The sequence below is a fragment of the Vombatus ursinus genome, unplaced genomic scaffold (assembly GCF_900497805.2).
Source record: "Vombatus ursinus unplaced genomic scaffold, bare-nosed wombat genome assembly UNPS02010788.1, whole genome shotgun sequence".
In the NCBI taxonomy this organism is placed as follows: Eukaryota; Metazoa; Chordata; class Mammalia; order Diprotodontia; family Vombatidae; genus Vombatus; species Vombatus ursinus.
The window spans coordinates 3934094-3951653 of NW_020950566.1; the positions used below are offsets into that span (position 1 = coordinate 3934094).

At 35.8% G+C, this 17560-nt stretch overlaps 1 protein-coding gene and 1 non-coding gene across 7 annotated transcripts in view; one reads left to right on the plus strand and one right to left on the minus strand.

The window, feature by feature from the left end:
• Window positions 1-17560, minus strand: part of FAM3C (family with sequence similarity 3 member C) — a 79850-nt gene that overhangs the window by 50740 nt on the left and 11550 nt on the right. For all 6 annotated transcript variants that reach the window (XM_027855169.1, XM_027855172.1, XM_027855171.1 and 3 more), the window contains exons 2-3: window positions 9953-10010; window positions 4470-4574 (exon numbers count right to left, since the gene is read on the minus strand). In XM_027855169.1, coding sequence (XP_027710970.1) covers window positions 4470-4574; window positions 9953-9965 — 118 coding nt within the window. In that variant the 5' untranslated portion in view covers window positions 9966-10010. The remainder of the gene's footprint in view (window positions 1-4469; window positions 4575-9952; window positions 10011-17560) is intronic.
• On the plus strand, window positions 14215-14321 carry LOC114038081. Its single transcript, XR_003568542.1, has one exon. It is a non-coding gene; the product is annotated as a U6 spliceosomal RNA (small nuclear RNA).

The window sequence follows — 17560 nt, forward strand, 5'->3', positions numbered from 1 at the left end:
GTGTGTGTGTGTGTGTGTGTGTGTGTGTGTGTGTGTGTGTGTGTGTGGAAAAGGAGTAGGACACAAAGAATATTACAAAATTTTGCAACTGAATGGATATATGGGATGAGGAAGGGTGAGGCAATTGAGAATAATGCTGAGGTTATAAACCCAAGAGACCAGAATAAAGAAATTTCAAAAAGGAGAGGGTTTATAATAAAAGATAATGAGTTCTGTTTTGGAGTTTGCAATGTCTTCTGGGGAATTCTAGTTTGAGATGTTCAATAAATAACTGGTGATGCAGGGTGGAAGCTCAAGAGAAAGACTGAGGCTGGTGACATAGAGATATAGATGAATAGACATACATCCAATATACACACAAAGGCACATGAATAAAATGTACACACATAATATACACACATGAACATATATATACACATATGTATACACATATATATGGATAGATAAGCTATACTGCAACAGCTCCTACACATATTTATAAATCTTAATAAATATTATTATTTAGACCAGAGACAGATACACAGATAGACACAACCATGTCTGTGTGCATCTATGTTGTGTCTGTCTGTCCACATATGTCTATCTGCCTGTGTGTTTGTTTTTCTGACCACTTGTTAGTGTCTGCCTATATGTCCTTGTGCCTGTGTTGTCTCTGTTTCTGTGACTTTTTCTGATTAGGTTACCAAGACGAAGAATACAGAGGGAGAAGAGGGCCTAGGACAGAACCATGGAGAAGGTATACAGAGTTATGTGATATGGATGATATACAGAGTTATGTGATATGGATGATGAGCCAGCAAAAGAGCAGTCAGACAGACAGAAACCAAACCAGGAGGGAGTAGTGTCATGAAAACCCAGAGAGGAAAAACTATGTAAAAGGAGAAATGCTCTACAGTGCCAGAGGCAGCAGATAGGATGAGAAGTATTAAAACTTAGAAAAGACCAACAGACTTGGCAATTAAAAGATCATTACTAACTTCAGAGAAAGTAGATTTAATTGAACCATGAGGTCACAAGTCAGGGAATTAGGACAGAAAGTAGTTTATTGTGGGAACTGGGTGAACCACATTAACTCCATCTTATGACTCAATTCTGGAGCTTTCTCTTTCTATTCAATTATGGGTCTAGTCCAACCTCTATTTTGTGAGAAAACCTTATTCAATTGTGGGAATTGAGAGAAAATGTTACTGCACTGTCTGAACCTAACTTTACATGGCTGGGAAGCTGGAACACCTCTATCTGCTGCTTAGAGATCCCTAACTAAGGACCTAGGTTATGCTGATCAGAAACCGAGTCAGACACAGAGACTGATGCAAAAAGTTTTCTCACAATTGTACATCTCAAACAACCCATGCCTTATTTGAAAACTGACCCCATACTGATCCATTATTGTTTCTATGTTCCTTTGCCTATTTCCAGCCACTTGGAGGGAGTGGGACACCTCTTTTTCTGAATTCAGGGAATTGTACTTATTTACCCTCCCCCTCCCAAAATGGAAAGTCCCTAGTCTTTCCTCCAATTAGAAATCAGACTACCTAATGCTGTATTGTTTCCTTTTAACTAATTTGTTTTAGTTGATTGTTTTTAATGTATAAAAGTCTGTCTGCCCCTGTATTCAAGGTCCAACCTCAGTTAAGGAAGGGGCCTGGTCCTGATATGTTGGACAACTGACATGCACTGCTTCATAAATCAATATGTTTGGAAGATCGAACCTTTGTTTTTCTCGGTCATTTCATCTTTCATCTGCCAGATTCTGGCTTCTCAGACTGCAAAGCACTGAGGAATAAGATGACAGGAAGTGGAAGCAGCATGTATAGATGGTTTTTTAAAGGAGTCTGGCTAAGTAAAGGGGAAGAGATAAAAGTGATAACATGAGAGGATGATAGGGTCCAGTGAAGGGCTTTTTTCTGTGTTGTTAAGGATGGAGAAGGCTTGGGCATGTCTGAAGGCAGAAGGAAAGGAATAAGGTGATTGGGAGAAGTTGAAGATTGGGCAGTGTAGGAGAATGGGGATAGGTGAGTACGAACATAACCCACTGGAGAAGAGAGAAGTGGAGAAGATAAAAGCATACATGTAGAAATGTTGGCCTTGGCAAGGAGAAAGGCCACCTCTTAGTGAGAGAAAGAAGTAGAGTCAGAAATTATGTCAAGCGGTTTTCAGATAAACAGAATGGAGAAAGCTTGAGCTTTCTGGTCTCAGTTTTCTTGGTAAAGAGGCATTGTCTTGGCTGAGATATAGGAGGGAGGGATATGCAATGCTTAAAGAGGGAAGAGAAAGTTGAAATAGTTTCTGTGAGGAGTCAGACTGGGAATCAATTAGGGAGGAATTAAAGATTTGCCTTAGCATTGGCAATGTTCCTTTTAAAATGTACTGAACAGAATGCTATAGGGGTGATCTGATCACAGTACAAAATACAATGGGACTATAACTTTCCTTGCTCTAGATTCTATTTTTATTGACGTTGACGAACATTGAGCTTTCAGTAAACTAAAACCCTGTTCTACAGCCAAGCAGTATTTTTTCTTTAAAAGCTTAAGTGTAGGACTTAACATTTACCCCTATTATATTTCATCTTACTAGGTATGGCCTGCTGTCAAACATCTGATAACACCTATTTGAATCATGATTCTGAGATCTAATTTACTACCTACTTTTCTCGGCTAAACATGATCCAGAGTATCAAGCAGGACAGTGAAAAGTCTGGAAACCAAGTCATATGTAAAAGGGTTAAAGGAAACTGGGATATTTAGCTTGCAGAAGAACAGCATTAGGGGACATATGATCATGATCCTTAAATAACTAAAGTGCTGTCATGTGAAACAAGGATCAAGTTTATTTTGTGTGGCTCCAAAGGACAGAAAAAAGACTAATAGGTAAAACATACAAGTAGGCAGATTTCAACTCATAATTATAAAAGCTATCAATTAGGCATGTTTAACTTAAAAGACAAATCCATTTCTTTTTTTTAAGTCAGCTTCCCATCATTGAAAGGGTTCCAATAGGAACTAATTACTATATCTGTCAGCTATTATAAAAAGGATTTTCAAGTTGGGTAGAAGATTAGACTAGATAGACAATCTCCGAAGGTACTGAGTCTCTCCTGAATCAACAGTGCTACTTTCACTCCAAGCATATAAGGTCAAAGCCTTGTTTTATCCAGCTTCATATTTTCACTGATGGTATAAAACTGTTTCAAACAATGCCTCAGCTAAATGATTACCCCATTATAACTATGAGAATCTACAAATAAGACCAACACCTTTTGTCTTCAAATACCATAAGTCTCTGGTAAACGTGTTCTAATATGTTCTGGTGATTCAGTAACAAACTTGGATTTATCTAGCTTCCAGAGCTTGAATGAGTTATATACTCAAACTAATATATTCTTTCCATTTTTTAAGCATGTAAATATTTAAATTGTAGTCTTTATGACTGGTTATTTGGGGAAATACACTTTGTGCTAACTACATGCTGAAATTCAGTAATTTTTAAAATAGCTGTTTTAAATACAAAAAGAACTGAAAACTAAAGGAGAGTCTATCAACTGAGGAAAAGCTAAATGGATTACAGTAATGAATGGAATGGAATGAACTGTACCATAAGAGATGATGAAAGGGACAGTTTCAGTATCGCTTGGGAAGATCTGTGTGATCTGATGCAGAATGAAGTGAACAAAATTGGAACAATTTAACAATAACAACAACATTGTAATGACAAACAACTTTGATCTTAAGAACCCTGATCAACCCAGTGACCAACCATGATTCTAGAAGACCACTGATAAAGCAGGCTACCACCTATTAGCCTGAGAAAGGTAATATACTCAAAATACAGAATGACATATATATCTATATGCACATGCATTTACTTACTGCCTGACAAAAGTAATGGACTCAAAATACAGAAATACACACCCTCATATGCATATGAGTATATATATATATCTGGATATATATCTCTATCTCGATCTATACACATACATAGATATAGACACCTACATATACAACACACACATATTGCAACCAATTAGGGGAATTGTTTTTCTGACTATGCATAACCATTACAAGGGTTTTCTTTTTCTTCCTTTATCCCCCCCAAGGTGGATGGGTAGAGAAAATGAATTTTTGTTCATTTAAAAAAAATTACTGAATTTCTTTTTCAAAATTTAAAAAAAAGTTCCCCCCACCTCAGGAACACTGAGAACATATATTCCAATTTTGTTCCCTTCTATGACATCACCTTGCACGTAATATATGTTCCATGAATAGTAGTTGAATTATCTATACTTTGTATGTGGTGATTTTAAAAGTCACTATTATTTGCATTTCAGTATTACAAAGGATCAAAATAACATAACCAAATTTACTTTTTTTAGAACAGATAAAATAAAACAGCAACTCAGAGTAAGGAAAACTTGTAAACTACATGTTATAAAGAATAAAAGTTAAAAAGAAACAGAAGAAACTTACCAAATAAATTTCCTAAATTTGAATCTAGCTTTATTTCAAATACTTGAGATATAACATAAAATGTCAGTAGAAATACTGCTACAGCAACCACCAACTTTACAGCACCTAAAGAATAAGGAACAGTTAAGTAATTTCATAAAATGTTCATATTATCTTTTTTTTTTTAAACAAGAGTGTGGAATCCTAAGTGCAGCATAAATAATCACAAATCACAATACAATGATCAGTGAATAAAAGCCAGCAAGTAGAATGATGGGCTCAAATAATTTTTAACCATGTTAAACCTATCTAGCCTACTAAAGTATCCAGGGCAAAAATGTTCATTAAAAATCACTGAGGGGGGCAGCTAGGTGGCGCAGTGGATAGAACACCGGCCCTGTAGTCAGGAGGACCCGAGTTCAAATTCGGCCTCAGACCAAACACTTGACCCGTACTAGTTGTGTGACCTTGGGCAAGTCACTTAACCCCGACTGCCTCACTTAAAAAAAAAAATCACTGAGAACACTTGTGTATGACCACTACAATAAATGTTTTATTATTACTGGAAAAAACATTTAAGTGATAACCAGTAGAATCATTTTCCTATATACAAGGTAACACATTAGAAGAATATTACAACACAACCTGAGAGGCAGTGTGAATAACTATTTATACTGTTAAACAAGGTAATAAAGTACAGAACAAGTTACTGAATGGTAGTAAGTTATATTGGCTATACCAACCTTGGCAGGCAGGGAAGTGATAACTTTTTACTGGCTACCACTAATGATCTTAAACCTTGTCCCACTATCCTCTAGTCCCCCAACTCTGCTTCAAAACCCACTACAATCGTGTTTTGTCATTTTGGGAGACTGCTTTTGTTTTTAGTTCCCTCAGAGCTAGAGCTTTAAAGGCACAGTTGGAAGCAGACATCAAGCAGTGGAGTGAGAAGAATTTTCTCCAGGTTTCTCCAAGCAGGACAGAACACTGCTTTTGAGAAAGGGTATCCTTTGACACTAGGCAAAGGAAGAAGAAACCAAGGGTCACCATTATCTAATGAGCAGGAAAAGGAAGAAGAAGGTAAAAAGAATATGCATTTATTAAGTTCCTACTAAGTGCTAAGCACTGTGCTAAGCCTTTACAAATATTATCTCATTTGATCTGCCCAACAGCCCTGCAAGGTAAGTACTACTACTATCCTCAGGGTCACACAGCTAGAAAGCCAGAGGCTAGGGCTGAGCTCATGTCTTTCTGACTCCAGGCCCTGTGCTCCATCCACTCACTATGTCACCTAGCTACTTCAACAACCCAATCAGCAATATAACTTTAAAAAAAAAAAAAAAAAAGGATACACGGGGTAGGAACTAGTCTAGGAAAAATTAGAAGGGTTGTATGAGCTAAATAAGGATACCATTTCTACAGTCAACTGCGGAAGGAGAGATGATGAATGGGTGGGACAAGAAGTTACTCTAAGGCCCTTCTAAAAACTTTCAGAAAGGGTGAACCAAAGATACCCAAGAGGTATGCCCTCCTTGCTTCTCCAACAGATGTTATGCCCAAACCAGGAACAACTTGGGCCTTTGGTTTCAGACAGGAAGCCTGTGGAGCTGGAGGAAGAGGAAGAAGCAAAACTGCTTCTCTTTAGTAAAGGATAGGTGTTGGGCAGCCAGAGGACTGGTCACATGGAAAAATGAGGAACAGGGCATGGAAGAAGAGCAAAGGTACTAGGAAAAAAAAAGGCTTTAAGCCACTTCCTCTGGTTTTCACACATTGAGCCTCTAGCTTCCTAGGCCTGGGAGGAAACTCCCTGGGGCTGACAGAGGCTGACCTTCTCTCTAGTGAGTCAACAAGCATTTACTAAACACCTACAGATGTGCCAAGTGCTACTGCCTAAAATTTGCTTTATCTATTGATCAACAAGCACTTATTAAGCATTTACTATGCACCAGGCACTGGGATATAGAGAGTCAAACAATCCCTACAACTCAAGGGATTTAGTCATATATTTATATACATGAAACTTCTCAAGATTAAACACATCTGAAATAAAATTTAAATTTATTATTTCTACAAGAGGCAACGTAGCACAGTGAACAGAGAGCTGAAACTCTAAATCAACAAGACGAGTTTAGCTCCTGCCTCTGAAACACACTGGCTATGTGATCTTTCGTAAATCTTTAATAGATAAATATATATATATATATATTTACCTACTATAAATTGAAGAATAATTACATTGGTACATCAAGTTTCTTCACAAGAAATTACCTATCAATGAAATCATAGGTCCAGTCCAAAAAAAAAAAAAAGATTTAATGATAACACATTTATATTTGAGCTTTCTTCCATAAGTTCTATTGATAGGCCCAAAGGTGACCCTGGAAAGCAAATGAGAAAGGCTTCAAGTACTAGTGCAGTGCCAGATCTATGCTGGTGCCCAAGTCTTAGAATAGTTAAATTTGAGAAGGCTAATCATCGGGGTAGGCAAATAGAGAAAAATTGTTCAGCCACAACATATCTCCAAGGCCATCTACTAAGTCATGTTGTGACAGGGAAAGGAATACCTATATCAACAAAATCAGAGATCCCTGAAGTATATTTGAGCATTAATCTCTTTTAAAATGATAGGTTTTTTGTTGTTTTATAAAAAGCATTTCTAAAAATAGCTTAATTAAAAATCAACAAATTTTTTATTAATGTATCCCTTAGTGATCAGCACTGTAAAAGAAAAGGCACTGGAGGGGCAGCTAGGTGGCACAGTGGATACAGCATGGGCCCTGAAGTCAGGAGGACCTGAGTTCAAATCCGGCCTCAGACCAAACACTTGATACTTACTAGCTGTGTGAGCCTGGGCAAGCCACTTAACCCCAATTGCCTAAAAAAAGAAAAAAAAAAGAAAAAAGAAAAGGCACTGGAGTCAAGAAAGGCCTGGGTTCTAGCCCCAGCTCTGCCACTAGATAAATCCAGGTTACTTAGAGGAAATCACTACCTCTCTAAACCTTAATTTCCATGTTTGTAAAATGAGGGGTTGAGACAGATAATTTCTAAAGTCCCTTCCTATTAAAAATTACATTATTTAATGACTTGTTTGTTCTAACACATCTTTGATACTTCTGAGAAGTATCCCCTAGGAACACTATTTATTGTTTGCCTATGAGATAATAGGTAATTAAAATTACCTAATCTCTATGCTGGGCTGGTATTTAAGAGCAGCAGCAACCTCCAGAGCACAGGCAATCCACAGAAAAGAAACATGGTTTCAATGTAAAGTTAAAGAAGATACCAAGCAAAACAAGGAAATAGAAGACCAACCTGATCACTAAGATACCCCACATCCCTCCAACTATCTATGAAACAATGTATTGTTTTATACTTACAGTCCTTAATAAAAACCATTTTTATACTTTAACATTTTGTGTAAATAATTATTTAATAATGCTTTCCCTAGTCTCTCTAACAGATAAAAATTTTTACTGCGAAATATCTAGTCACCAGCCCTATTTATTCCTTACGTATGTATTTTACTGAACTCTCCACATATGTCATTGTATTAGTTCATCCTATAAAGGGTTGTTAACATTCATTAATCCTTTGCAATCCAGCTCCCTATTCCATCTTTCATTGCTTTCTCCAAAATTACTACTAAATTCAATGAACTTTTTTCCATCCTCATCCTTGATTTCTCTGCACCAACCTCTCTCCTCACGTCTCCCCAGGCATCCTTTCCCATGTAGGCTTCTATAACACTACTCAGTTTTCCCACTTGCCTGAAGGCTGAGATTCTGTCTCCACTGCTGGATCACTTTCTCTTGCTCTCTAAGTGTGAACATCCCCCACGGCTCTGTCCTGGGCCGCCTTCTCTTCTCTCTTGACACTCTTCCTTGGCAATCTCTTCTTGCTCCCATAGGTTCAATGATTTCTATGTAGATGACTACCAAGTCTATATCTATTTCTAATCTCTCCTGATCTTCATCCCCACTTAAATGTCCCAGTAACTTCACACACTCAACATGTCCAAAAAAGGGCACTTCTTTTCCCTAAAATCATCCCTTCTCCTAATGCCCCAATTTCTATTGAAGGCATCATCATCTTTCTATACTCATTCTTGATTCTTTCCTTTCTCTGAATCTCTATATCCAAATACCAAGTTTTGTCAATTCTAGCTCTCTATCACTGTTCATATCCTACTTCTTTCCAATTACTTACAAAGGTTTTATCTATCCTAGTACAGAATCTTATCAACTCTCATTTGGCCTACTACAACAGCTTCCTCCTAAATTGTCTCCCTGATTCCAGTTTCTTCCCTCTTCAACCCATCTTCCATACAGCTTCCAGACTGATAATCCTAAAACACAATTCTCATCATGCCCTGCCCGCTACTTTAAAAAAAATCTTCTATGGCTCCCTGTTGTTTCTAGAATAACACATGATTACCTCAGCCTGGCACTTCAAGCCTTTTACCTATCTTTCTAGTCTTCTTGAACATCTGTCCTCTTCACATACTCTCCACCTTTTTAAAGTAGTCTGCCAGCTGTTTCTCAAACATGACATTGTATATCCTACCTTGTCTCTCTTCACATGACCAAAGTGAGAATATGTTTTGCTTGACTATGAATATTTATTACAAGGTTTTTTTTTCTTTTCAATATGAGAGATGGAGAGAGAAAGAAAATAAATGCTTATTCATTGGGGGAAAAAAATCTATTGCTATTTTAATTCATCCTCTATACAGCCACCTAATACATTTTCCTCTTAGGGTTGTGACAATGTTACTCCCTACTGAAACACCAGTGACTCCCTGTTTCCTTTAGTATCAAATATAATCTCCTCTATTTGGCATTTAAATTAAGTTAAACCTACCCCTCTATCTTTTTAGTCTTTTTATATATTACTCTCTACTATACAAGTGGGCACTTGATAAATGTTTCTTGACTGACTGGACTACCTGCTTCATCTCTACATTGTACATTTCCTAGCTTCCTTCAAAGCATAGCTCAGGTGCTACCTGCTATGTCTGTCCTGATCTCTCCAATCATCAGCAAGCTCTCCCCTGAAGTCATTTTGTATCACTTTGACTTTACTTACATTGTACAAGCTACAGTCCCTCAGGAGAAGGTAAACTCTTTAAGAACAAAAACTCCTGTAACAAGTTCTAGGCCTTGAAGATATTAAATGTTTACTAAATGTTGATTTGATTTAAATTTATTGTATACAAATAGAAAATACTGAAATTTTAAACTTTAAGACACCTATCTCTCAACAAGCTTCAATAAAGGAGAAAGAGAAGACTCAAAAACCTTACTGCTATACTTGCAGCAAAAATTTTTACAAATGAAAACAAGCAAATTTCTCAGATGACGTTTCAGTTGACATTTCATCATTTATTTCAGATCCTTTCTTAGAGACAAGGAATTAAAAAAAAACCTCCTAATCTTTTTATTCATTAAGGAACAATAAGATTTATTTCCAAAATAATGCAAGTACCAATGAAATAATTATCTTACCTGCCATCCTCATGTTTACGTTTTTCAATCTATGGCACTATTTCATTAAATAAGCATCCTGAAACAATCAAACAAATCATGAGACCTAAATTAGCATAATTATTTAAAAGGTACTATTTTAATTTTTAATTAAAATTCAAAGACCTCCTAATAAATGCACTACAGATTTTTTTTTCCCTAAGCATTTTACTCACTGACACTACTCATAGAAAAACAAAGTTTCACATTAACTTTTGCTGGGTTATTTTAATTAATTCTTAACATGTATATATTAATTACCCGCAATTTAAAATTTACATTTATGACACTTTTGGAAATATACAGGACTTTATACACATTATCTCATTTGATTTTTTCCTACTACTTCTTATTGATGCCTCTGTATTAGTCATTTTCTCCTACGTAACAAAGAAAAATAGTTAAGGATAACTGGGTGGCAAAGTAACTTACATGCTACATTTTATACCCATAGTTGCCCAGTTCTCAGTGAAAATGAGTAATATGGCTACACCTTCTGCACTCTAGAGACAATATTCTTCACTACAATTAATTCCAAGTGCAGTTCTAGTATTGTTTTCATTAACAGTAATGTAATCATTGTATTGTCCTACTTTCTTCAGTCTGCTCTTCAAGGCTCCCCCAGATTCTTTGAAATCATTTGTCCACTGTCATTTTTTAAATAAAAACACTAATATTCAATTATATTCAAATACCATGATTGTTCAGCTCTTCCCCAACTTAGGGGCCCCTCACTTGGTTTTCAATTTTTATATAATTTGTTTAACATTTGGTTAAAAGAAACCATTAAGAATTTAATTGCTTCGGATAACTAAATTTCAGTTTGTTATCTTACTCATATCCTTGCTATCCTGAGAAACAAATTTTTAGAAGTAGGAGGAGGCCTAGAAGATCACCTGGTTTAATGTCTTCTTTTTACAAACTGGTGAAATTGAAGCACAGAAGGATTTGTTGTACTATGTTAGACCTAAAGTTGGGACTTGTCAGGTCTCTTGACTTCAACCCAGGCAAAGAACTTCACTTTTGATGATAAAAAATTTCAGATGTTTACTGATGTGCTCTCTCTCTTTATATATATATATATATATATATATATATATACTTGTGTCTATGTATATATACATGCTTATATATGTATACACACACACACACACACACATATGCATGTATATGACTGCTACCGAAGTAATAATTTTGTAATGAAGCCAGTATGACATCCATGCAGGGATTCTTAACCTGGTTTGCAGATACCTTTTCCATAGACAGATTTAAGGTGTATGTCCACTTGGATAGGAAAAAGAAAGTACATCTTTATTTCAATATTATTAGTTTCCTTTGTAATCTAATGTACTTTGTTTTATTTGTTTCAAAACATTCTAAGAAGGGTCCTTAGGGTTCAACAGACTCCCAAAGGACTCTATGACACACAAAAAAGATTAAGAACTTCTGAACAAAAACCTTGCGCAAGGTTGCTGACTCCTAAAATCAACTCTATGTTATCCGTAGTACTGGAAAAAGTTGTAACACAGATAATCAAGAAACATTTTCTATGAGGTTTCACAATGAGTTTGGGGTATTAAGATTTTAATATGGCCATAAGTTCTAGAAATTCATAACCATTAAAATTTAAGTAATGAAGACTTGATGAGGGACTTGGGGGAGAAATAGGAATTGGTCTCCTGAGACTATCCTGGAGAAGCATCCCCCACCCCAAATGATATTAAGCGCCTATCTATGATTCAATCCAAAAGGGGAATTGTTTTGCTTCCTGTCCCACTACCATATACTTTGGAGTTCTGGCTGTGGAAAAGCTAGCAAAACATTAAAAAGAGAGAATGCTAAATAGTTCCTACAAATGCCTATACTCATAATTCTTGATCTTGGCCAAAAAGTCAAGAAGCTATTACTGATAATGATTTTCTTTTAACTCAAAAGAAAAATTATGATATGGTAATCATATTTTTTTTGCTCAACTATCTTAGCTACAATATTTATTTTTTCCAAACTCAACTGTACAAAAAAATGAAGTCTGACTTGAGAAAAAGTAGGAAAAAAATTGAATTAAAGAAGAAAACTTACTTGAACTTAATGCATAGAAAATTTTATTAAACATGTACAGAACACTATACTACATTGGACATTAGGGGAGATATAAAGATTAAAAAATAAAAGTGTCTTCATGGTGCTCCTAATCTAAGGGAAAGATATAACACAAATAAGCATAATACAAAGAAAGCCAAATTAAGGGCTATGTGGTCATAGAGGAAGAAAGATCATTACCAAGTTGAAGAATCAAAGAAGGCTTCCTAGAAGAGGCAGAAACATAAGTACAATTTCAAGATGGAACAGAAAATGGCATTCCAGTACCCTGAGAAACAATAGTTGAGGGGGCTACAATACCATCAGTGGCAGTAATTAAAGCCTCTTATATAGGTGTTGGTAAGTGGACTAAAGAGGAGATAGATAACAAGAAATTACAAAGGCAAAAAATCAACAAAACTTGATAATATATTGGATACAAGAAAGAAGAGAGAAAAGATTCAAAGATAACAAAGGATATTCAGGCTTTTGTTGTTAAGTAGCAATCCAACTCTTCAAGACCCCATTTGTGTTTTGTTTTTTTCCTTTGCCAAAGATACTGGACTGGTTTCCCATTTCCTTCTCCAGCTCATTTTACAGAGGAGGAAACTGAGGCAAACAGTACAGCTAGTAAGTATCTAAGGCCACATTTGAACTCAGGTCCTCCTGACTCCAGGGTTGGCACTCTATCTGCTGTGCCACCTAACTGCGCCATACAAGAGATTACAAAGGCAAATTCAACAAAACTAGATAATGTGCTGGATATAAGAAAGAAGAGAGAAAAGACTTAAAGATAACAAAGGTCTCAAATCCATGACAGTATCACTGGAAGAAATAGGAAAGTTAGAAAAAAGAACCAATTTGGGAATTATTTTGATATTTATAAAAAATAAAGTTTCATGAATTACCTACCATCTCATCAGCAAATAATAAGTTGTTTTCCTAGATACCTCTCAAAAGTGCCCAAAATATGAGAGTGGAAACAAGTCAGTCATCTCAGAGTACTCAAGCACTTCAACTAATAAAATTTTAGAGTAGAAAGGTAAATCAGTGTCCATCTATCCAAAATCCTAATTTTATAGATGAGAAAAAAAGGTTCAGAGCAGTGGTGATCTGTTACATAAGAATCCTAGGTTTAGTCAGTCACAGGACTCAAGTCTCTCCTGACTCACTCCAATACTCTTTACATTGTGCAATGCTGACTGCTAGGGAAAGACATCACTTAAAAAAAATTATAACGTTTAGAAAACTAACTTATTAAACTATTTTAAGAAATGTTTTTATAAAACAAAACTAATCTATCAGTTTCAACTCTAAGATTAAAGTTCAAGTTTGCCTCAAGATCTCCGATTTTGTTGGTCTAGGTAGGCCCTTAACCAACACATCAAGACCCTCATACCCATAAAGTTCTCAAAGCCACTGCAGGTTGGTGGAATCTGCTAGAGGTTGTTGGCATAGTTTTGGAGACCTCAACATCATAATTTCATGCCACAGTGAAACATCAGAACAAGCCTCAAATGCATTATTACAAAATAGTGAAAGTAAGTGCTAGGGACTAAATCCAAATTGCACAGGGTTGAGAAGTGAATAAGTGGAGAGGATATAGAAGAACTGGGCTCAGACTATGGAGTTCAGTGAAAGGAATGAAATATAGGATAGCAGCTTGATGGGGTAAAACAATCAAGAATAAAGGGAAGCAGGGGAGAGAATAAACATTAAGTGCTAATATTGTGATGTGTCAGGCACTTTACAAATGTTATGTCGTTTGATTCTTACAACAACCCTGGAAGGTAGACTTTATTATTAGCTCCACTTTATAGATAAGGAAACTTATTTAAGTTTAAGTCCCAGGGTCACACAGCTGGTGAGGTCACATTTGAACTTAGTTCAGGTCTTTCTGACTCCAGGCCTGGCAGTCTTATCTACTATACCACTTAGATGTCTAACTTTTTTTAAGGCAGGGAAGAGCAAAGTACATTTACAGGCAGGTGTAAAGGAGATATTAAAAATGTTATGAGGGAAAAAGGAAAAGGGGCAAGGTTCTAGAGGCAGGAAGGAATGGTATCTGGAAGTATAAAAAGTTCTTGATTTGGAATAAAAAAATCTAGGTTCAAAAACTCTTTCTTCTACTTACCTGTCTAACCTTGGACAAGATATTTAATCTTGTGCTTGCTTTGGTAGCACATTGACTAAAATTGGAATGATTCAGGGAAGGTTAGCACAGCCCCTGTGCAAGGATGACACACAAATCTGTAAAGCATTCCATCAAAAAAAAAAAAAAATTAACCTTTCTAGGCCTTAATTAATTACCTAATCTTTAAAATGATGAAGGTTGGACTAGAAAGCTTCTAAATTTCCTTCTAGCTCTAAATCTATGATAATTTGTAATATAAAAATACACTTTATTGCTTAATTGAAAAATTACCTACAATTATATTAGAGGCAGCTAGATGATGCAGTGGATAGAATACTGGACTTGGAGTTAGGAAGAGGTCAGTTCAAATATGGTCTCAGTCTCTAGTTGCGTGACCCTAGGCAAGTCATTTAACCTCAGACTTCATGTTTCCTCATCTGCACAATGGGGATAATAATAGCATCTGCTGTGAGAATCAATTGAGATAATATTTGCAAAACTTTAGCGCTATTTAAATGCTAACTTAAAAAATGTTCTGGGGTAGCTAGGTAGTGCAGTGGATGGAGCGCCAGCCCTGGATTCAGGAAGACCTGAGTTCAAATCTGACCTCAGACACATAACACTTACTAGCTGTATGACCCTGGGCAAGTCACTTAACCCCAGAGCCTAGCCAAAAAATAAAGTTCCATGAGAGATACATTGATATTTCAAGTGAAAAAAAAAATCACTTCTGATCATTGTCATCAGGTAACTCTGAGACAGACACACATTGTATCAGCAAAATAAGTCGTGTTATCTGGGGTGGAGGAAATTTTGTCTCTAAGAAAGTCAGTTTCTAATCTTATTTAGCCATTCAAAAAACATTAATTCAAACCAAAAAATTAATCCCTAATTTGAATACTACCTAGCAAGGGAGAATAAAGTAGTAAGATGTTATCTTAAGAGTTGATTCCTTTTAGTTGACAAAGAATAAAATGTTAGAATTTGGAATAATGATAAAGTTATTAATATTTTTTAAATGGTCAAAGTAGAAAAAAGGTCAAATCCTGTTAAAGCTCTTTTGATTTCATGAATGACTGAATTATGCTGTTACTCGGCACAGAAACATTCTCTGAAAGTGGCCTAAGGAGAATTTTATCCAAAATAAACTGGACAGCCAGAAGATTAATATATTTGCTTTTAATCACAATGTAACATAACTTAGCTTTCCAAACACTGTCCTATTTTACCACTCAATTTTTAATTCATTTGAAAGGGTATTTATTAAGCAGCTATTATATGCAAGTTACAAAGAAAAAAAAATTCCTACCAACAAGGGGCTAGTTATTCTGGGAGGATGGGGTGAAATACAATAACTACTAGACATTTAAATGAGAGGGCACTAACGACTAGGGGGAAATCAGAGAAAGCTTCCTCTAAGAGAAGGGGGCCCACAAACTGAGGCCAGGAAGGAGACCATCCTATGCCAGGTGATCAAAAAAGAAAAGGAAACACTCAGTTGACTAAAAATTATGTCACTAAAATTTCCTAAAGAATATAATACATAGCTTGATTAAATCACTAAAATCATTACAAAAATAGTAATACAAACAAAGTCATAGGGAATGGACGTTTAATATACTTTCACATTTTTTAAAGCAGCACCCATTTTATTATAAATAATATACTAATTACAAATCTTTTTCTATCCTATTCTATCTTAAAGAGCAACAAAATAAAGAAATCTATGCAACCCTTTCAGACACACATACGAGTTTGTACACCTTTATAAGCACGCCACCACCTCCCTCTCCAACCCCACTCCCACTCCCCCCACCCATGCTCTCCTATCAAGTGACACTGGATTACTTGCTGTTCCTCACGTAAGACAACAGCATATCTAACTTTTTCATTGGCAGTCCTCTATGCCTCTTCCTCTTTATCTATACTTATGCATTCTTGGTCAGCTAATTCTGATAATCCCCCTTTAAAATTACTGAAGCTTTTCTGTAATATCAAGTAGAAACTATGACTCAAGAGTCAATTAGAGCTGCAACATCTTTAAGAGTACAGATGAACAGAGATCAAATGGTATCCTCCACTCCTATATCTATGTCAAATTGCAACTCGCTACTTCTGACACAAATGTGAGAACATTTAGTTAGAAAGCTAACAAAATACCATATCAATTCTGCTTCTGTTAGTGATTTTGTCAAAGGATCTGACCACATCACTCTCCTGCTCCACTGGCTCCTTGGGTCAAATAAAACTTCTCTTGTTTGGCACTTAAGGCCCTTCACAATTTGCCTCTCCTTTGCTTATCCTGTGCTCTAAAGGAAATAACACCACATCACCTGTCTCTATTCCTTTATACAGACTGACCCCATGCCTGTCATATAGTACCTCTCCACTTCTATTCTTGGAATCCCTACTTCCCTTCAAAGCTCTGCTCAAGATTAATCTCCTACAGGCCTTTCCTGATGAGCCCAAATGCTAGTGACATCCCACAAAAAATTACCATGTATTTACTTTGTATGTACTTATAATAGAACATGCTGTCTTCCCGGATATCACAAACTGCCGGATGGCAAAGACTATTTCTTTTTTGCCTTTGCATCCCCAATATCTAGGATAGTAGTTGACATATAGTAGATGTTAAATAAATGTCTGTTGATAACTGATAATCTCTGATGCAGATTTACTACTGAAACTGACAATTTACCAAAGTGACCACATTGGTTTTATAGTCCCTCTGAGACAGCAAGTAAAAATAAAAACACTATACGCTGTATTACCAATGATGAATAAGATCTTCCTATGCAAAGGATGTTTAATATATTTTCACAAACATGTCTTTTACTCCAGAAGAGAAAAAGATTAAGCAATATCATTAAAAATGCAAAGTGATTAACAGTAATTTGAATACATTCTATCAAACTTGGTTGGCAAAACTGAGTATCAACCTTGGTCTAGGCTAAATCCTAAATGTTTCCAATTATCAAGAGGAGACACAAAATTTGTTGAATCAACTGGGAATTCGAAGGCAATATTTATTTGTGGTACTTTTCATGATACTGAAAAGGAGTAATAAAAATGAAAACAGGTAAGTTGGGAACACCAAAAGCAAGTACCTGTTAGCCAGCAAGCCACTGAACAAAGTAAGAGAAATTTGGAAAAATCAAATAAAAAGATGCTACATTCCAAGAGAAGATTGATATTGCTAAAAGTAATTCTGATATTTTCACCAACAAGAAATTCAATTTATGAATATCATTAGAACATGGTACAAGGAAGAATTCCTGTGACCTTCAATTCTTTTCAATTTCCTAGAAGGAAATTTACCAGAAAGTACTGCCTGATTTTGCTCACAAATAGAATCCTTGAGTTTTAAGGTCTGA